Source organism: Hyperoodon ampullatus (genome assembly GCF_949752795.1).
Source record: "Hyperoodon ampullatus genome assembly, chromosome: 3".
Classification (NCBI taxonomy): domain Eukaryota; kingdom Metazoa; phylum Chordata; class Mammalia; order Artiodactyla; family Ziphiidae; genus Hyperoodon; species Hyperoodon ampullatus.
In genome coordinates this window covers 55,013,701-55,035,258 of record NC_136916.1, presented here as the reverse complement: position 1 = coordinate 55,035,258, position 21,558 = coordinate 55,013,701, and the positions used below count along the sequence as shown (strand labels likewise).

At 50.3% G+C, this 21,558-nt stretch overlaps 1 protein-coding gene across 1 annotated transcript in view; it reads right to left on the bottom strand.

Moving 5' to 3' along the window:
* ANKDD1A (ankyrin repeat and death domain containing 1A) overlaps positions 1-21,558 on the bottom strand; it is a gene marked incomplete at both ends in the record, with an annotated part of 37,210 nt that overhangs the window by 13,928 nt on the left and 1,724 nt on the right. Inside the window, 8 exon segments of the mRNA XM_079699082.1 lie at positions 1,694-1,792; positions 2,213-2,311; positions 5,701-5,799; positions 6,477-6,581; positions 11,114-11,212; positions 15,523-15,621; positions 18,049-18,131; positions 18,134-18,151. Coding sequence (XP_079555208.1) covers positions 1,694-1,792; positions 2,213-2,311; positions 5,701-5,799; positions 6,477-6,581; positions 11,114-11,212; positions 15,523-15,621; positions 18,049-18,131; positions 18,134-18,151 — 701 coding nt within the window.

The following is a 21,558-nucleotide window of genomic DNA, read 5'->3' as shown; positions in this document are numbered from 1 at the left end:
TTAGCCTATGAAATTACCCAGTCCATAAAAACTAACCATGCCATATTTCGAAGCCTCTTGCCTCTTGTCTTCCGAGATAGCCCACACTCTATGGAGTGTGTTTCTCTCTAAATAAATCTGATTCTTACCTATCACTTCGTCTCCAAATTCTTTTGCAATGAAGAAAGAACCTTAAATTCACCAGCAACAGAAGGACATGGCTGGTGCCCTGGGATAGCTACTTTCCCCCTCTTGGCTGTAATGTCCCCCACTATGCCCCTGGGGTAGTAGTCTCCACACCTTCCAGGGGAGCAAATTAAATGTTTTGTGGTTTATAAAGCATTATTCACATTTAAGGGAATTTACGATTTATATTATTATTATATTTACATTTGCCATTTTGCTATTTCTTTTCTTTTCTTTTTTCCGGCCGAGCTGTGCAGCTTGTCAATCTTAGTTCCCCGACCAGGGATTAAACCTGGGCCCTTGGCAGTGAAAGTGCAGAGTCCTAACCACTGAACCACCAGGGAATTCCCTTTGCTATTTTTTTTCTGAATGTCTCTTGGTTTTTTTTGTCCTGTTTCCCCTTGACTGCCTTCTTTTGTGTTAAATATTTTTAGCATATCATTTTCATTCCTCTGTTTTTAAACTATTTTTGCTATTATTTATATTATTCACTATTAATATTATTTTTGCTACACTATTGAAATTTAGAACAAAAAGAGAATTCCAGACTCTGCAGCCATTCAACCAGCCAAGAAAGAATATTTGTCACTGATCTAAAAATAAAAAGCAAAACAAGGGCTTCCCTGGTGGCGCAGTGGTTGAGAGTCCGCCTGCCGGTGCAGGGGAGGCGGGTTCGTGCCCCGGTCTGGGAGGATCCCACATGCCGCGGAGCGGCTGGGCCCGTGAGCCATGGCCGCTGGGCCTGTGCGTCCGGAGCCTGTGCTCCGCAACGGGAGAGGCCACAACAGTGAGAGGCCCACATACCGCAAAAAAAAAAAAAAAAAAAAAAGCAAAACAAAACAAAAACACCAACTTCCTACCTAAAGAAAGGCCACAACCCCCTTTTCAAGGACACAGAGAATTTCTAATGGTCAACTCACAGAGTGCAATGGTAAGGGAGAAAGAGGCCTGTCCCAGAGTCACACCCAGGCTCCAGCTCTAATTGCGGTGTGGGCCTCATGTTGGGGACACCCCACCCCTAACCCCGCTGGGCAAGGCAAACGTTTCAGGCCATGAGCTCTGGAGTCAGGGGAATAGGCTTTTCAGACTCAGCTTTGCTTCTTACCAACTTGTGATCTGGGAAAGTCACTGAACCTCTCTCATCTGTAAAATGGGGGGAATTTTTCTGAGGTAATAGTTATGAAAGGGCTTTGTGAACTGTCACGTGCCCAGCAATAAGACACTAATGGGTACTGAGCTCCTATTATGTCCCAGGCAATATGCTAGGTATTTAGGCTTCATAACAATATAAAATAGTAAGTATATATCACCTCCAATTTATAGTTGAGAAATGAGGCTCAGAGAGATTAAGTAACTTGCCCAAAGTCACAGAGCTCAGCAGTAGAGAAGTCAAGTCCAGAACCTGAGCCTGTTCCCTCACAGCCTTGTTCACACAATGTTCAGGAATCATCGTGGCTGCTACAGTTGACACAGTCACGTCTCTGCAGGCAGCCGAGGGCACACACCAGTCGTGAGGAGGCCCGGCTACCTGGGTGAGGACATTCGCGCTACTCCCAGCCCTGAGGAGGAGCTGCACACGGTCGGGGTGGATCCCTTCAGCAGCTGCGTGCAGGGCAGTCAGATTTTCCTGAAACACAGGGGAGCGGTGTGAGGATGGCAGGACGCTGAGGCCAGAGCCCGAGACCGGAGGACACCCCTTCTGCCAGGGCTCCAGGGCTCTTTGAGCTCTCCCCTCCCTGCTACTGCAGACATGACCTGGTGATCTGTGCTTCCCGGAGCCCCGCACCTGATTCTCACCTTGAGGGGCATAGGGTGCATTCACTCCCTCCGCCACAGCTCTGCTCGTGTTCTCCTTGCCCTCCAAGCCGCCTCATCCCCGCTCGGTCTATTCCCTCCTACTCCATCCTGGCCACAGTGACCTCTCCCTTCTTTGAACGCACACTCCTGGCTTCAGAGCCCCTACCAGGGGAAATCAGGCTGCACCACGGGCTGCGGGCTCCTGGAAGGCAGGGGGCAAGCCAGTGTCACACATCTCTGCATCCTCCACCGCATTCCTCTCCTCCAGGTCCAGCCTGACGTCCATGAGTCGCTGCAGCACAGCCAGGTGGCCCCAGCGGGCGGCCGGGTGAAGGGCTGTGTTCCCCTCCTGTGGGGAGAAGGGCTCCTGAGGGGTCAGTGGAATCACAGAGCCTTGCAGGCCCTGGGGACCCGCTGGAGCTGAGATCCAGAGAGGGGAGACATGTCCAGGGTTATAGAGCAAGTTGGTGCACGCTGGGCACGCTGCACGCTGGGCCCGCTGCACGCTGGGCCAATGCCACCCTGCTCTGAGAACTGTGCCAAAAACTACCAAAAACAAGGGGCACTTTCAAGGGCCAAGTTCTGGTCTCTTTTCCTACACTTTAAGACGGACATATTACTTAAAAAAAATTTTTTTTTAATCCCTATTTTTCCATGCTCCAGTTTAAAGCCAGTCCCAAATAGGTGACCCCAGATCCATCCCCTCCCTCTACTCAGGCCACAGCCCCAGACACTCTCCTTGTGCTCAGGCTGCGCCCAGCAGCCACATGGCCTAATTGCTCACCTCCTGTGCCTTTGCTCAAGATGTCAGCTTCTCATTGAATAGTGCAGCCCACCGTGACCACAGTACTGAAAACCACAACTCCCATCTCCTGTTCTCCTGATCCCCTTATCCTGCTCCACTTTTCCTTTTCCCCCATAGCACTGACCACCTAACACCCTCTACAATCCACTTGTATACTATGCTTGTTGTTTATTGGCTGGAACATAAGCATCACGAGGGCAAGGATTTTTGTCCATTTTGTTCTCTGAAATTTCCCCAAGTGCCTAGAATAGGGCCTGGGCACATGACAGACACTCAGTAGATATTTGTTCAATGATAATACATAATGTGATGGAGAGCTTGACCTGTGTCTCCTGGAACTCGAGAACCAGAGGATTGGGAGCAGCCTCACCCTTGAGAAGTCTAAAGGTGACAGTGACAGAGCCAAGAGAGGCGGCCCCACTGGGCGGGCAAAGGGCACAGTGTTCTTTGTGTTGGAAGTGGTCCCACAGAGGGCAGCCTATTTGGGATCGTCCTTAAAGGGATCTTGCTGCAGGAGGGTAAGGGGCCCCAGGGAAGAAGAGGCAGCTGGACGTGGCCAGCCCGAGAAAAGGTATGTCCCTACAGAGGAACCACAGATGGGGGACCAGGACAAGGACCCTGGAGGGACCCACAAAAGCATCCAGAAGGGAGGACCCAGCTTCAGCCATGCATCATGCCCAGAAGGCCATGGGGACGATCGAGGTGAACCAGTCACAGGGGTCTCCTGGGTCAAGTGCTTTCCTCTGCCCTGGCCTGTCTCAGTACCTTCCCCAGGAGACATTCAGTTTAGGCACAGATATCTATAAAGGGCCCAATGAGGATGTGAACACATACAGAAGCCAAAGCAGTACTTAAAGTAGTTAAAAACATACCCTGCCCCCATGATAGATAAACACACACATAAACAGCTATAACTATCTTACAGGGTCAAGGAGGAAACATCTACATTTCCTTTATGATCATCATTATATTATATTAATAAACAAAATTAAGTTTAAAAAATCCCCTCACAGATTTTTTCGGCTCTTCTCCCACCCGCTCCGTGGTCGGCTCGCCACAGCAAGCAAGGGTCAGGCTGTGGGCGGCGTAGCCACAGCCTTAAGTCTCTGTGTTCAAAGAGACTGGAAGGAAGTGTGTGAACGTTGGGGTCTGGCACGTGCCCCCAGTTAGCAGAGCTGTGGAAACAGGGCAGGGCTTCCCTCTTCCTTCTGGATTATAAATATCTACTTCCTGCCCTTTGAAGCTGCAGATGGCATGGACCCCCTGCCAGGGCCCTCACACTCTGCCCAGGCAGGACAGGGGGCTGGGTGGAAGGAGGCCTTGGCCTTGGGCCTGGCCTCTCCCCTCCATCTGTGGGGACATCCAGCCTCTCCACCTCTGTGGGGCCCTGTCAGCCTCTCCTTGACATTTCGGAGGAATTAATCACTCTCTCTGGGCTCTCAATGCCTCCCTACCACAGCACCTGCAGCGTGAGGTATGTTGTCATCTGTTCTGACAGGTCTGTCCCCCTACACAGGCTGGCGGGTCCTCGCACGAGTCAGACCTTCAGTGGCCCAAAGCCTTGAAAAGCTTACTGTGCCCTCTCCCCAAATGAAATTCAAAATGAAAACATTCCTCATTGGAAAATACAACACTTAACAGGGACATGTAATTTTAAAAACTTCTTCCTAGAATTTCTGATTGCAAGATTCTGGGTAAGTTCACCAAAGCTGAGCTTTTCTTGCTTTCTAGTTTGGTGCTCCTGCTCTCTTGGGGCCCTGAGTACATCTTTTTTTTTTTTATCTTGCCTCCTGGGTAGATGTGTCCTGGCAAGGGTCATCCTTTACCCTTGTCTGTACTCCCAGTTCCTGGCTCAGGGCCTGGCACAGAGCACAACCTGCTCAGCCCATGTTTCTGAAATGAAGGAAATCAGCCTGATTTGAAGCTCAGAACCTGACTTAGCCTTTTCATCCTGAAAGGCTGAGTATGGGTGGACAGATCTGGTGCAGACCCCCAGGGCTCAGGGCCGCAGGAGGCAGCCTGATGAAGGAGGAGCACAGGGGGGCATCAGGATGCTGGTTCCAAACCCAGCTCGACCTTTGTCTTGCTGTGTGACCTTGGCTAAAGTATCCCCTTCCCTGGGCCTCAGCTTCCACATCTGTAAAATGAGAAGGTTGAACTGGCCCTTGATCTAAGATCCTGTGATCCATTGGTCTGTGAGCTCTGTCACTAGCTTTGTAAACAGAACTCCTTGTATCCTAGCCAAGCATATTAATCAGAAAATTAACAGTGGAATTCTTCCCTTTGTTGGAAGCACTGTTTAGAATTTGCTGCAACACATTTGCCTAATGATTCGCAACGATCCATTGATATAAGTCATTTGTAGGGTAGTCCCCTTGGGTCCCAACCCCTCACCTATTCTCAGATAGGTGAATTCCTGCTTATAAGCTCTCCACCCTGAATGAACTGCTCCCTCCTCAGCGGTCTCATCCTACTTTTGCCATAATCATAGTAGATTACTAAAACACAAAGAAAGCAAAAACCAGCAGGCATGTGGTTACCGTCCCCCAACTCCTCCCCATTCCCCCCAGCAACAGACATCCCCAGTGGAATCACAGCCCCGCTCAAACCCACTCCAGGCATCACTACCAACCAATCAGATTTGCCATCCTGGCTCCCCACATTGGCTCACAGCTCTTTCCTAGGATTGTGGTTGAATTCCTTAAGAAACTGTGTCTTGGGCATCTTTGTGCTCTTCACCCAGAGCACATGGCTGGCCCATAGTGTGTGCTTGAAAAATGCCTGTTGCATGAGCATCAGACACACGCTGGTCTTTGGGCCACCAGCCCCTCTAGCACGCTGCAGTTGGCAGTAGACACAGGTGAGCTGCCCGTGACCACCCCGGTCAGGAGCCCAGAGCCCGGCCCTCCCCCTGGGACCCATGGTCACAGTACCTTGTCTTTGACACTGTGGTCACAGCCAGAGCCCACAAGGAAGTCCAGAGAATCCAGCTGCCCGTGCTCTGCAGCCCGATGAAACACTGTCCTTCCCAGCTGGCGGGGGAGGAGAAGAAAGTGAATCTTCCTCGCCCTGCCCACCTGGCCTCAGTTTCCCCAACCACACTGGGGCACTTGCAGTGCTCCAGACACTCTCCCCCACCTTGCCCTATACACCCTGCCTGGAAAGCCCAGACCATCTTCCCCACAAGACCCCACTTGGCGGGTCCCTCCCCCACTGAAATCCTCCTGTGGCTCCTGAATAAAGGACCCATTCCTGAGGCTGGGGGTTGAGATCTCCATGAAGGCCCCTAACAACCTCTCAGGGCTTCATTCCCAAGATTCTAACCCATCTGAACTCACACACCAAAAGCCCTTTTCCTCTAAAGCTCTAGCAATTGTCTCTCCTCCATCTGGAATGCCCCTTGCTTTCTAATCTTACTGATGAAATCTATTCATTTACCAAATTCCACCTCCTCCAGGAAGCAGAAAGCACTGTCTCCCTTCTCTAACCTGTCTAGTCCATATCAGAGTCTCTCTGAGGGAACTGACCATGTGCTGCTGGCGTCCTGCTCATTTGTGCCCTAATGCCCCTTCTAGACCAGCAATTCCCTGAGGTGGGGTCCAGTCTGCACTGCCCATGGCTCAAGGGATGCACTCAAGGAAAGTACAGGAGAGGCCCCAGGAACCCCAAGCCCGATGGGAAGGACACACAGCCTTGAGGCCACACTCACCTTGTCAGCGTGGTCCAGGGCCACGTCCTCCAGGTCCTCTGTTATGAATGCCAGCACCGGCACATGGCTTTTTTGGGCTGCGCAGTGCAGTAAGGTCAGTCTGTCCTGGAAACAAGCCCAGGGTGGTCCCTGCAGTCTGCGAAGGGAGGCCCTGCTCACGCACTGGTTGTCTCCCAAACAATGAGTGTTTGGGATCAGAACAGCTTTCCAAAGGAAACCACACTGAAAATGGGGATAGGCCCCTGGGACATCCGCAGGACCCACTTAGCCTCACGGGGGCTGGTGGGAGTCAGGATGCCAGAGTTCAAATCCCAGCTCCAGCATTTATCAGCTCTGTGGTCTTCGGCAAGTTACCTATACCTCTCTGAGCCCCCATTTCCTCATAGGTCAAGTTAGGATAATACAGGCTTATTGTGCTTCACTTTATTGAAGGTCTCTTAGCCCCAGAAGCAATATTTAAGTGAGGGAAGTTTGCAAATCCTATATTTATAGCCCACAGCTTCTACCCTGGCCTTGCATTACAGGTAGATTATTTGGAGTACTTTTCCAAATAGATTGTAACCATCAATGGGTCATAAAAATCAATGGAACAGTCTTCTACATCTTGACAGTGGTTTGGGTTACAGAGGAGTAGCACTTGTCAAATTTCAGTCTGTAGGGACTTCCCTGGTGGTGTAGTGGATAAGACTCCACACTCCCAATGCAGGGGGCCTAGATTCCATCAGGGAACTAGATCTCACATGCAGGCCGCAACTAAGAGTTCACATGCCACAACTAAGGAGCTGGCGAGCCGCAGCTAAAATGAGGAGCCCTGGAGCCGCAACTAAGGAGCCCGCAAGCCACAACTAAGACCTGGTGCAACCAAATAAACCAAATAAAAAATAAATAAATATTTTTTTAAAAACTCAGCTTGTATTTCATTGTATACAAAGAATTTGAACTCTAGTTAATAATATGCATGCTGACATATTTAGAGGGAAGTACATTGATGTCTGCAATTTATTTTGAAATACATCCAAAATCTACAAAGAACTCTAAAAACTCATCAGTAAGAAATTATCCCAATTAAAAAATAATCTGCACACCAAAGAAGATATATGGAATGGCAAATAAGCACATGAAAAAATATATGACATCATTAGTCATTATTGAAATGCAAATTAAAACGACAAAGAGTTTCTAACAATAGAGTATGGAAAGGGAAAAATGCTAACATTCCAGTGGAGAAACCTGGCCGGCACCACTTTAACCAAGTGATCAAGCTTGATATTGTGATTTACAATAAGAAATATATATTTGGTCTTTGTCCTGGCTCCTGGCACAGAGCTCCTAAAACCCTAGGAATCTCCTAAATGGTAACCGTGATAAAGGTGTCTTTTATGATGTTAACGAGGTGACTTGAAGCCCCTAAGTAACCAAAGGATGGGGGCTGGTTGCCGGGGGAACCAACAGTGAGTAGAGGGTTGGAACTTCCAGTCCCACCTCCCCACCTTTGAGGAGAGGAGAGGGGATGGAGGTTCAGTCAATGACTAAGGGCTGAGAATTTAACCTATCAAGTTTATGTAACGAAGCCTCCATTAAAAACCCAAAAGGACAGGGCTTGGATAACTTCCAGGTTGGTGAATCAGATCACATCCATGTGCCAGGTCCCAAACTCCATGGAGACACAAGCACCTGCGTTCAGGATCTTGCCCTGTGCATCTCTTCATCTGGCCATTGATGATGCATATCCTTAATATCCTTTGTAATAAACCAGAAATATAGTAAGTAAACCGGTTACCTGAGTTCTGAGAGCCGCTCTAGCAATTAATCGAACCTGGGGAGGGGTTTGTGGGAACTTCTGATTTACAGGCAATTATATAGCCAGGCAACCACCTGGGCTTGTGATTGACATCCAAAGTGTGGGCAGTCTTGTAGGACTGAACCCTTAACCGGCAGAATCTGACATTATCTCCAAGTAGTGTCAGAAATGAGTTAAATTTGTGGACTCCCGGTCAGTGTCCACAGGGAACTGAGTTAACTGCTTGGTGATGTGGAAAAAACACAAATCGGAATTGGTGTCAGAACTGGATCAAGAGACCGTCACCAGTGACGAATCACAATGGTATCACATGCCCCCTGATAGGAGGTAATGAGAAGGGCATTTGACCTCTGTGATCTTCTTCCCAAAATTCCATAACCCCAATCTAATCATGAGAAAAACATCAGACGAAACCAAATTGAAGGATATTCTACAAAATACTTGACCAGTACTCTTCAGAAGCGGCAAGGTGATGAAAAACAGGATGGACTGAGAAACTGTCCCAAGATCAAGCAACAGGACTGTGCTACTCTTAACATCAAGAGGAGGAATCCGATATTTTCCTCCCCCTGAAACGAGGCTGACCCTGTGATGGGATTTGACCAGTAGAATGCGGTAGAGGTAATATCTCAAGAAACCTTGCTACTTCTACTCTTGCTCTTTTGATGTCCTGGGGCTGTCACAGAAGGAAGTCTCCATGAATGTCAGCTACCACCTGGAGACACTGGCCACACCATCTGCGACGTTCCCTCTTCCTGCAGAGGCCCCAGACATGTGCTGACTGTGTCCTCATAAGTGAGCCCAGGCAAGGCCAGAGGAACTGACCAGCCTATGATATTATGAAAAACCATAAATCAATGTTACTTTAAGCCACTACATTTTAGAGTGGTTTGTTACCAAAAACAGAAAACTAATATGGAGTGGACCTGCTTAACTAGAAGATCCACTACTCAGAGCACTGCCCTCCACACACACTTAAGACCTCACCTCCCTCATTCTAGAACACTGAGGCTCATTCTGTGTTGATAGCAAATTTCATCGCAACAGCTACTGGATTCTCCAAGACCACTGAGACTCTCTCTAAGGCTAAGCTAGACAGGCAGGACTGGACAGGAGGGCCCTCAGCTTGAAACTGGGCTTGGATCCCACACTCTGGGCTTGGATCCTGTGGCCCATAACTTAGGGGTATCCTTCACTGAGAGCTGTCAGACATTTCTACCACTGCCAACAAGATCCAAACAATGGTATAGGGCAGACCTCCTGTGTGCCATGGCCCTTTTTGGTGTCTGATGAACACCCATCTACTATCTTACAGTTCTGGAGGTCAAAAGTCTAAAATGGGCTGGGAGGGCTGCTTCTCTTCTGGAGTTTCTAGGAGAATCCATTTCCTGGCCTTTCCAGCTTCTAGAGGCTACCTGCATTCCCTGGCTTGTGGGTCACATTACTCCAACCTCTGCTTCCTTCAATCACATCTCCTTCTCTGACTCTCCTGCCTCCCTCCTTCTTTCCCCTAAAAGGACATGTGGGCACATGTGGATAATCCAGAATAGTCTCCCCATCTCAAGGTCCTTAACTTAATCACATCAGAAAAATTCCTTTTGCCATGTTAGGTTCTAGAGTTCACAGGTTCTAGGGATAGGGTCATGGACATCTTGGGGCGGACAGCATTCTGCCTACCAGAAAAGAAAAACAGTGATATTGAAATAGAATTATCAAAATATTAAAACCCAAATTTTTTATCTAGTAGCATATGTGCTTTATTGATCCATTAAACAACAAGATCTAGTGAAAGGTCTAATAACTACCATGATTTCAAAGTAATGATGAGCATAAACAGTATTTTGAGATAACTGCAAAAACTGTAATGTGATATGAAAAGAGCTACATTTTGTCTTAGCGGCAATGTCACAGGTAATATTGATTCTACCTGCATTCATCATGGAAAGAAATGCTAAAATTTTAAGCAGAGGGCAGTTTAAAAAAAAAAGGTCCTTGTTTTCCCTTCAAAGTTCATGGATCCCCAAATTCTGTCTCTCTAAGGACCAAGGTTGAGAACTCCTGGCTGAAGGTATTTGGCCCAGAAATGTTTGCATTTTCATAAGGGCCACCAACTCCCTAAAAGTTGAGACACCAGTTCAGGGATTCTGGGCACTCTTGACTCCCTGGGGCTCTCCTCCCTCAAACCATAGCACACACCAGTGAGCAACAGGGGACTGCCAGGGTCGCTAACGTGACAGGCACTGGGCCAGGTACTTTAGACACAGCACCGCACTTACTTCTGCCTCAGCTCAGAGATGGGTACTAGTACCCCTATTTCCAAATGGGAAAACTGAGGCTCAGGGTGGTAAAATAATTTGCCCAAGGTCCCAGAGTTTGGTAAATGGTGCTTTGCTCCTTCTACCTGGCCATACTGACCGCAAGGGAGCCGGGGCCCCGTGGGAGGGAGAAGGCCCTACCTCCTTCTCATGTAATCTTCTGAGGGTGTTACTTTAATTCCCCTTTGTGAACAAGAGGCTGGCCAGAGGGCTGGGGACTGTCCCAACATCACAGAGTGGTAAAGAGTAGGGGGATCAGAAGCCAGGGGCTTTCAATGCTGATGAAAGAGGCATCCCCAGGCCCTTCCAGCCCCAGTGGAAGTAGTGAGGGTCCCAGCTTCACAAGGCTGAGCTCAGGTGGGGGTTCAGGACGGCTCTCAGAGGGTCGAGGCAAGCTGGGGCAGGCAGAGGCACATGAGGAGACAGAAGGGGCAGTGATGGGGACAGGCAGCAGAGGTGGGGGCAGCCCTGTGCAGCAGGAGGTAGAGAGAGGGCAAGGGGGCTGCCAGCTGAGGCCTTACCTTGTTCTTACAGTGGATCTTGGCCCCGGAGTTGACCAGGATCTGGAGGATCCGTAAGTGGCTGAACCAGGCAGACAGGAGAAGCGCATTCATCCCAAACTCGAGGAGGACATGGCGGGGGAAGGGAGGAGACTATAAGGGGGCATGGCTGTGCCACCTGGGCCCAAGTGTGCTTTGCACAATCGTTCAACCATAAGGGACCATGAGTGCCACCCAGGCCGGGGAGCTCTGGGCTTTAGGAATTTAGAGTCCAGGAAGCTGTTTTAAACAGAGGCTGATAAACTATTGCAAACTTTCCCCCACCCCCCGAGTTTTATTGACAAATAATTGACATACATCACAGTATAAGTTTAAGGCATACAGCATGATCGTTTGATTTACATATATTGTGAAATGATCACCACAGTAGGTTCAGCTAACAGCCATCTTCTCACATAGATACAAAGAAAGAAAGAAAAGAAAAAAGGGAAAAAGATTTTCTCCCTGTGATAACTCTGAGGATTTACTCTCCCAACAACTGCAAACTTTTGTGGGGATACCAAATAAACCTTAAAAATAAAAGAGCTGCCATCTCCTCTCACTACCAGTTCATAAAGATGGACCGTTTTACCACAAAAAATGTGAAAGGAGCTGATCTCAGAGTATACTCTTTCCAAATACAGCTTCAAGAAACATACACTGCGTTGTTCTAATTTTCTGATTTTCTGTGACTGGTGAAGACCTCATCCTGGACTGGCGTTTGAGAATCAACTGTTTGAATCTCCTGCGGAACATCCTCCAGGCAGATGGCTTAGGTCTGTGCACATGAAGGGACGGCATCTTGCCGCTGCACAAGACAACCACTGCACTGTCAAACACTTCTCACCGTGAAAAGCCCCTCCTCATGTGGAACTGAAATCTGCATCCCTGTGCTTTCCACCCTACTGGCCCTTTGGAGCAACTGAAAATACATCTAGGCCTTCTTCTGGTGGCAGCCCAGATCCTATTTGCAGGATGCTCTTCCTCAACATCTGCGAAGTGTTTCCAGGTCACCAGAGCCCCTGCACTGACCTCCACCTTCGTGGGGCTCTGCATCTGAGGTCAGGCTTCATCCCCACCTCTACTGAGTCTTTCCTTCTCTGTGAAGAGCACCCCCAGGCCTCCAAACTCACCTCCCAGGATGCACTGACAGCCAGCCACCCTCTTAGAAGTGGTTTTTCTCTGTCTTTCCTTGAGTGTGGTGGGATGCGGCAGGGTCTGAGCAGAACAGAGGCCTGGGAGATCATCACCACCTTCTGCCTACAGGCCGCACTGGCCTCCCTCAGCTTTGGGCAGCCCCAAAGTTTGTCTCTAGTTGGGCGTTCAAAGACCAGAACATATTTTCCCACCGAAACAGGGTCATGTGTGGCTCTGGGTCCCCTGGTGAGGCCAACGGCCTGTCATTCATGGAATGAGCCCACAGGGTGACCTGGTACTGATGGGCCACAGAATCTCCCCACAAGCATAAGAAGCAGGCTTGCAGTGGGAGAATGCTCCCAAGTCCAGCTGGGAGCAGAAATGCAGAGCCCACCTCAGGAAGGGCTAAGGGATCAGTGTCCCCTGATGTGTCCTCATCCCCAGCACACTCTAAGCTGCCAGAAGAACAGGGTTGGCCTAGTCCTGAATCAGCCTCAATTTCACAGTCTGGACCTCTGGGGGAAAGAGTGCCTCACCCCAGCACCTGCACAGAGCACCCTAGTCACAACCACTTCCCCACTTGGCTCCACAAAGAGCTTCTGGGTGGGGGGGGGTACCAGGAAAAGGGGTCTTAGTGGTTGGCAGCAGAATCCCTCTTAGGGACAGAACTGGGTTTGGGTAAAAGCTGTGACAAGTGGTTGGGATGAAAGGTGAAACCCAGAAAGAACTGACTCGGCATCATGTCAGGAATTTGGAGGCAGGGCGGGGACGGTGCAGACAAGGACAGCATTGAAAGTGGGGCAGGGGAAGAGGCCAAGCCCAAGACAAGGAAAGGACCAAGGGACTTTAAAGAACAGGAATGGCATAGAGAACAAACTTGTGGTTGCCAAGGGGGAGGGGGGAGGAGGGAGGGATGGGCTGGGAGTTTGGGGTTAGTAGATACAAACTATTACATATAGAATAGATGGACAAGGTCCTACTGTATAGCACAGGGAACTATATTTAGTGTCCTGGGATAAACCATAATGGAAAATAGTATAAAAAAGAATGTATGTATATGTATAACTGAGTCACTTTGCTGTACAGCAGAAATTAACACAACATTGTAAATCAACTATACTTCAATTTAAAAAATAAATTTAAAATAAAGAAAAAAAGAAAGCATATGGTAAAGGAAAGAAAATAATAAAGAACAGGAATGTCAAAGACAAGATTTTAGGATTTTTACATTGTTTTTGTGTGTAATGTAAATCCCCTCCATCTCTTATTTTGGAAAGCCTGCCCCACATCAAAGTGTGTGAATGGGGTCTCTATGGAAAGTGGGGAGAAGGACTGTGATCCATGTTAGGGGTGATGCCAAGGTAGAGACAAAGGACTATGTGCAAAATTTCAAGAGGACGGCAAAAACCGAGCAGAAGCTGGAAGAGCCAAGAGTGACCACAAGAATTTAAGCCCTTCCTTCTGAAACCTTGGGAAGGTGCTGGACCCACCATAGCACCTCAAATGGGGACTAGAGTTGGTCTCAGCTAGAACCAAAGAGGCCAGGAGACCCAGCACTGGCTCAGAGCTCAGCCACTGGTAGAATATCAGTAACTGTGGGCTGGCTGGATGACGAAGGTCAGAGTCCAAGGGGAGAAGCCCACAGGAGCTTGGGAATGAAAAGGGTCAAGGCTCAAGGCTGGGGGAGGAGAGTCATGGGAGACAGAGCCTCTTGCCAGTGGGAACCCCAAGATACCTCACTGTCCTAGTTCCAGGAACTATCTAGGACAGAGCCCTGTGGCTTTTCACTAGAGACCTTCCCCCCAACAACAGGATTTCCCTTCTCCAGTGTCTCCTCTACCCTCCTGCTATTAAAGTAGGCACGCCTACCAGCCTTCTTATTTTTCAAAATGTATTTATTGCTGTTTGCAAAGGAAAGAGAGAAAATTTGTAAGCACCCTCTCTTACTATTCTCCCTCATATCTTCTTTTCTCACTCAGTCCCTCAAGGAAGAAATAACAGAGCATGGTGGTGATAGTAAGGGTCTTTTATTTTTTAAATTAATTTATTTATTTATTTATTTTTGGCTGCGTTGGGTCTTCCTTGCTGCACGTGGGCTTTCTCTGGTTGCGGCGAGCGGGGGCTACTCTTCATTGCAGAGCGCGGGCTTCTCATTGCAGTGGCTTCTCTTGTTGTGGAGCACGGGCTCCAGGCATACGGGCTTCAGTAGTTGTGGCACATAGGCTCAGTAGTTGTGGCTCACGGGCTATAGAGCGCAGGCTCAGTAGTTGTGGCGCATGGGCTTAGTTGCTCCGCGGCATGCGGGATCTTCCCGGACCAGGGCTCGAACCTGTGTCCCCTGCATTGGCAGGTGGACTCTTAACCACTATGCCGCCAGGGAAGTCCCAACAGTGAGAGTCTTTGTGGGCAAAAGGCTGATGCAAGAAGTTCCAGTGGTTTATTGGGACACTCAGACTAAGGAAACCAGACACTCTCCTTCCAGGGTCATCTCTAAATGAGGCCTAAGCAGGAGCAGGGAGGAGATGGGGGAGGGAGTGGGGAGGCAGGTGTTGCTGCCCCACCCCCAGCCCTGACTTGTAATCAAGCCCCCTTCATGGTGGGGCCTCAGAGCAAAGAGAAGTCAGGACAAAGAAAAGTATTTCCATGGAAGCTAAGTTTCTGCAGAGAAGTTTATAATTTTTTAAAAATGTATCCCTGTCAAATGCCGTTGTCAGATTCAGCTCTTTATCCAAACCCGTAGAGATAAATTTGTAGACCTTGTTATTATTCTGTTCTCTCTCTTAGCAGTGTACTCCCTGCCAATTTGTTAAGTAAGACTGTTAGTCTTTATCCAGGTTGTGGGTTAGTGTTTGCCAGGGCAGAGCCCTGTGGCATATCATGAGAGACCTCCCTCCCGATGACTTTACTAATGAGGCCTTTGTCAACCCACCCGATTACCTGTTCTACAGCCCATATCTCTCCTGTTCACATGACATTACAAGGGACTGAAAAGGTTGAGAACTGAAAGGCCCTTGAAAATGAAGAGATCTTTATGACTGTGCAAAGGGAAAGTGGGATTGGTACACTGTCATTAGCCCCTGAAGACTCTGACCCCCTACCCAGCCTGCACCTGTTCGTCTGTGTATCAGTGACAACCTCAGCAATGACAGCTGGCTCATAGACCCAGAATGAGTTCTGATGCCCCTGCCCCACCCTAAGACAGACAGGAAGACGGACATGCACACACAGACATGCCTGCGTGAGGGGACCCGTACCGCATCCTCATCATCCACAGCAGCCTCGTGTTCCAAGAGCAGTCGCACAGCCTGCTCGTGCCCTGCGCCCGCAGACCGATGTGGGGCCACCCTGCCCACCTGCCAGGAGGGAGAGGAAACCTGTGAGACACCAGCTGGCTGCCCGGCCCACCTCGCACAGCCTCCCTACCTCCCAGCCAGGACAGCTGGTCTGTGGGGTGGAAGGACCTTTGCTGGCTCTGGTGACCAGTCGGCTGGGGCCACAGCCCCACTCTGACCCCCTCCTCTTCCACTCTGCAGCTGCTGAAATGAACGTAGTAAAACACCATGTCTAGATCCGTCTGTCCCCCACCTAAAACTCTTCCCAGCTTCCCACTGCTCTTGGATCAAACTTCTAAACCTTGGGCCTATGAGGCCCTGCATGGCCCGGCACTGCTTCTCAGAAATGCCAGACAACATCCTGTCTCTAAGTCTGTTCCTGTTGCTCCCTCTGCTGGGCAGCCACCTGTGTCTGAGGATTATTTTCCAAGTCCCTGAGGAATCCTGAGTGCCTGGGTTCTGTTCCCTCCTTCCTTCAGAACAGGGCTGAAGGGTTCTGACCTACCCCCCACCCCCAAACTCACTGTCAGACCACCCTGGCAGTTCACCCTGGTCTCTGGCCCTCAGCACATCTGAGCAGGCCTGGGGGAAGCCAGCCTCCAACCCATGAACCCACTTCCCTCCACAGTTTTCAGCATGTGATGGGGCAACAAAAGAAAACACTAATTTTCTGTGTGGTCTCTCTGGGGACGAGCTGTCCCTTCCTTTCCCATGCTGTCCCCTCTGCATGGAAACACTGCCCTTTTTCACTGGCTCCCACAAAAATGCCACTTCCTTGGGAGGACTTCTGGCCGAGAGGGCCCCTCTGACGCCCACATGCTCTCAAATTGTGACAGTGGGAATGAACTATTTGTGAGATACTCTATTTAATGTCTGTTTTCCCCCACCAGACTATCAGCTCCAAGAGGGCTGGGACCATGTCTGCCATGGATTCTGCTGTCCCCATCACCTAGCACAGTGCCAGCACAGAGTAAGCCCTTAATACTTATTGAACAAATGAATCATTCAATGAGTAAATGAATGAATGAATCTGGCATTAGCATCCTATCATCCATAAGATGCAAGTCCAACTTGCAAGTCTATGTTTCCTTGCAAGTGCTTGTCCAGGAGATGAGACCAAGGCTCCAGTCACCAATAATGTGCCGTGTGACCTCAGGTGACTTGCTGCCCTCCTCTGCGCCTGCCTCCATCTATAAATAGGACTAATCCTCCCTGCTCTCCTCCCCTCTCCAGGGGTGAATGAGAACCACCAGGAAACAGGTAGATGAGTGCTCTGAAAACCAAAATACACCAGACACACCCTAGAATTCCTGCTACTATTACTGAGCCCTAGGCAGGCTGTGAAGACCCAAGTTGTACCCATCACATCAAACCAGACAGAGGATAACTGCTGCAGTCAGGAATCCTGCATCCAACCCTTTCAGCCTCCACTGACCTCTCACCCAGACCCTGGCATCTCCTCTAAGATGCTCCTGACAGCTAGAAGCCCCAACACATGGAGAGGCTACCCCACGTGGTACCCAGGCCCGTCCCCAGTGTCCCCAACCAGAAGAATGGCTTTTCCCTCTGCCCCCTTCTCCAGCAGGGCTGTGAACCACCCCACCTGCACCCTTCCCTGAGGCCTGGTCTGCCTCCCCACCAGGCCAAGGGCAGGCCTGGGCCCACAACAGTTTTACACACTCAGTGGGCACAGAGGGCCCTCAGAGAACTGAACTGCCTAGGAGACATTCAGGCCAGGGAGGGGCTGTTCCCCGATCCTCCTTACACAGTGTCGGGGGTCCTCCGCCCTCATCCTGTACCCCTTTTTGTCCACACAGTGCTTCCTCTGGAGAGGCAGCTCCATGAGGCTGCCCGCCGGAACCACGTTGGGAGGATGCCTCAGAGACCTGGCGGTCCAGTGGTTAAGACTTCGCCTTCCAGTGCAGGGGGTGCAGGTTGGATCCCTGGTCGGGGAGTTAAGATCTCACATGCCTTGTGGCCAACAAACCAAAGCATAAAACAGAAGCCATATTGTAACAAATTCAATAAAGACTTTAAAACAGAACACTGTAAAAAAAAAAAAATTGCAACTGACACATCAGCCTCCCTTGGTCCAGAACCCCTGGACTTCTGACCAGAGGCACCAGGCCACCTTTGTCTCTCCAGGTGCCTGTCCCTATCTGCCAGCCTCCAACTCCTGACCTTTGACTCCCTGCCCTATTGACTCTAAATCTGTTTCTTGGAGGAGCCTTCTGGATGGGTCACAAGGATTAAGAGTTAAGAGTGCTGGAATCCTGACCCTGACTTTTGGGCCTCAGAGCTTTTGAGACAAAGTGGACAAGGAGGCCAGGGCCTGAGCCTCCCCCAAGTTAACACGTGCCAATGTGCCTGCCCCAGGCTCCGTGAACTGTCCCTCCTGTGTGGAGGTGACACTATAGCATTATTCCCAGCCGGAGCCCCTTTACACATGTGATTTCTGGCCCTGATGTGTACTCTCCTCTGGATCGGCTCCTTCATCCTCCCAACGTGGCTTCGGCGGGCAGCCTCATGAGCTGCCTCTCCAGAGGAAGCACTGTGGGGACAAAAAGGGGTGCAGGTTGAGGGCGGAGGGCCCCCGACACTGTGTAAGGAGGATCAGGGAACAGCCCCTCCCTGACCTGAATGTCTCCTAGGCAGGGGGTCTTCCAGCTCAGAATGGTGGGTGGATGTTTCTCCTCTTTCTTAATGTTGGAGACTTCCCCAGACAGGCTACTTCTCCTTCCAACGCACCTCATGTCCACGAGACCAGGACTCAGCAGAACCCTAAAGCTGGGAGACCGTGGGCAAGACCATCCACAGGAGCCAGGTGTGTGCCCCTCCCCTCTCAGAGGTGCCCCGTCATCCAGTTTTCCTGACTGTTATTGCTGTTCTTGAGGAAGGGAATGCAATTCATTCTCACTGGAGTTGATAACCACCTTTCCCATGGCTCCATCAGTGAAGAAGGCAGCCAGGATTTACTGGGCCACCCACTGCGTCAGGCCCGGGAGAGGCCACAGGCGCGTGTTCACCCGGCTTCTTGGTCCTCGTCTCTCCACCTCTTCTCTCCTCATCCCCAAATCCTAACCAGCTTTCGCCTCCTGGTTGTGGGGCCCTGTCTGATTGCCTCCTCTGTGGTCTCTGCACTCCTCTCATCCTTGTCGCTGCACCTTCATCTCAGTCTCAGACTAGAAGGAACGTCCAAGCCCCGCTTCCAGTCCCTTGCTATGCCCAGCGGTGGGCTCAGAGGGTTGGTGGCCAGGCCAGGGGGACTCAGGCCTGACGACGTGGTCCAGGGCTCATCTCACCAGAACCCCATGCTGCCGTCATCCTGACTGCTCTTGGCTTATAAAGATGTCCGGTCTCTTTGGCTGGACCCCAAGCTCCTTGGGGGCTCTGGCCACACCTGACACTTGCCAACCCACCCACACTTCACAGTGGGCCCAAAGCTGAGCACATGGAGGAATCCACAAAACTCTGCTTCCATGAGTGACACTGAAAATCGCCAAGCTGACAGATGTCTGTCCCCCCTTCAGAAAGGCTTAGATACACAAGCACAAGGGACAAATATTGGGCTGGCCAAAAAGTTCGTTTGGGATTCCCGTAACATCTTACAAAAAAACCCGAATGAACTTTTTGGGCAACCCAATATCGGCTGGCTCTTTGCACAATCAGTACAGGGCATGTAATTTGAGGTTTTATTGCTGCTGAGCCTACATCCTGCACATTTGGTCCACTGCAAATGCCCAGACCCAGCCCCTCTGTGTATCCAGGGACAGGTCGCCAGTGTCTTGGCAGGGAAGGCTAGGATGCATTAAAGTGACAGAGAAGCCTGCCATCAATTTGTTTTTTCCAGATAAATTCTACGTGGCTTTCCAGATACAGGAGAGGGTGTGGGGCTTTCTGAGGCCTCACAGATGCAACCTATGGACCTCAGAGCTGCTGCCCTGTGGCTGAACCATTTCCTGGCTGTGTGACTTAGGTTACTTAATTTTTCTGTGCCTCAGTTTCCTCATCTGCAAAATGGGGACATGAGCTTCCCTGCAGGGTTATTGTAATGATTCAATATAAGTATGTGAAAAGCTCCTAGCATGGTATCTGGCAAATAGTACCATCGTCATCATCACTATTATTCCTCCAAAACAAAGGGTCAGAGAGTAAATTCTGGCGGCCAAAGACCTGGGGGTGGTGGGGCTTCCTTCGTTCAGGGCTCTCTGAGCCAGTGAAGCCCCAACCAAGGAAACACCCTCCCTACCCACCTCCCTGCACTGCTTTTCTTCACACCACCCCTCACCACTGGCCTATGCTATATTTACATATTTATTAGCTTTATTGTCTGCTTCCCCCATTATAATATAAGCCCATGAAGGGAGAGATTTTTGTCTGACTTGTTAACTACTATATCCCTAAATTCAGGCCCTGGCATATATTTGCTGAATGAATAAGTGACACACAAATCATTAAGTCTCTTCAGGGCTTTTGAACTATATAAGATGTTGCTCCAATTGAGACTCATTTGTTCCCTGGAAAACCAAACCACAAGCTCAGGTAAATGGCAGGAAAGAGGTGTATGCAGACAGGGGGAGCTTCATGTCAATACTTCAGGGGAGAGGGGAAAACATCTCCTTCCAAGTGTGGTCCCCATTGATGGCGCCACCCTTCCTCACCCCCAAAAGGGTCTGCCTTTCCTATAGGGGAGGAGAGGGTCCTGCTGGAAGAATCCCTCTCAGATCTCAAACATCTCCGGGAAGCAACTGTGTCCTGCGCATTCCTTTCCTTAAACTCTTGGACGAAAACCACCATGAACCAGGTTCAGCAAAAGATCTGGCAGTTCAGGCGTAAGCTTAGGGAAGCTGGGGTTTAGTACCCACACTGCCACTTTCTAACAGCAGGAAACATCCCCCTTGGGGGCCTCAGTTCCACTGTAGAATCAGGGGAGGGTGAAAAAGTGATCTGTAGAGATCCCTACCAGCTCTGACTCCCTTTCTCTTGGTGGAAGCCTGGGATAGTGGCCTGGTTTGTGTTGGCAAACAGCCAAGAGCCTGAAGGAGAGCATGGAGACCCTGGAGAGCACCAGTGAAATCAACTTCAGTCTCATCTCTTCCATGCATCCTCTTTCTGGCCACAACAGACAGACACCGCACTCTGGCCTCTGAGCCTTTGCCTATGCTGGATCCTCTGCGCAGAATTCCCTCCCGCGCACCCCAGTGATCCATTGCTGCACATTCTTCAAGGGCCTGCTCAAGTGATGTCTGCCCCAAGCAGAACCCTGTACCTGCTTGAAAGGCTTAGCACCTGATGGAACCCCCACTCCTATCTGCATCCCAGCGAGGAAAATGGCACAGTCCTTCTCTCCCTTTACCAGGCAGTGCAGCCAAAGGTCCCCCAAGCTGGCTGATGTCCACAGGGATGCCACTGACTGGCCCAGAGGCCCTAGCAGCCAGGCACACTCCTGGAGGGGGCTCTGAGGTGCCCTCATCCCCCCTGCAGCACACCATACCTCCTCCACTCCCCATCCAGCCCTGACATTCTAAGGGAGCTGGGACCCTCAGCATTTCTACCACTTTAAGGCTGTGTGACCTTGGGCAACTTGTTTAACCACTTTGTGCCTCAGCTTTCTCTTCCGCAAAATGGAGATAACAGTAGGTCCTACCCAGAAGGCTGCCGTGGAGATCAAATAAAGTGCCAGCTCCGGCTCAGTCTGGCACACAAAGTAAGTACCCAATATAGGATCGTATTACCATCGTCTTTCAAGCTAATGTCTCCTCTATCCAAGCTCCCCGCTCCAGGGTGGGGAGCACCCCCAGTCTCAGGTGAGCAGCCAATGTCCCCTCGGCCAGGTGCGAGTTCCTCTCGGGGCCACAAAGAAGCCCAAGACGCAGGTGGCCACGCGGACCACGCAGATCGCAGGCTCGGTCGCCCCCGCTGGGTTGCGGCGCATTCTCTCAGCCTCTACCCGCCCCT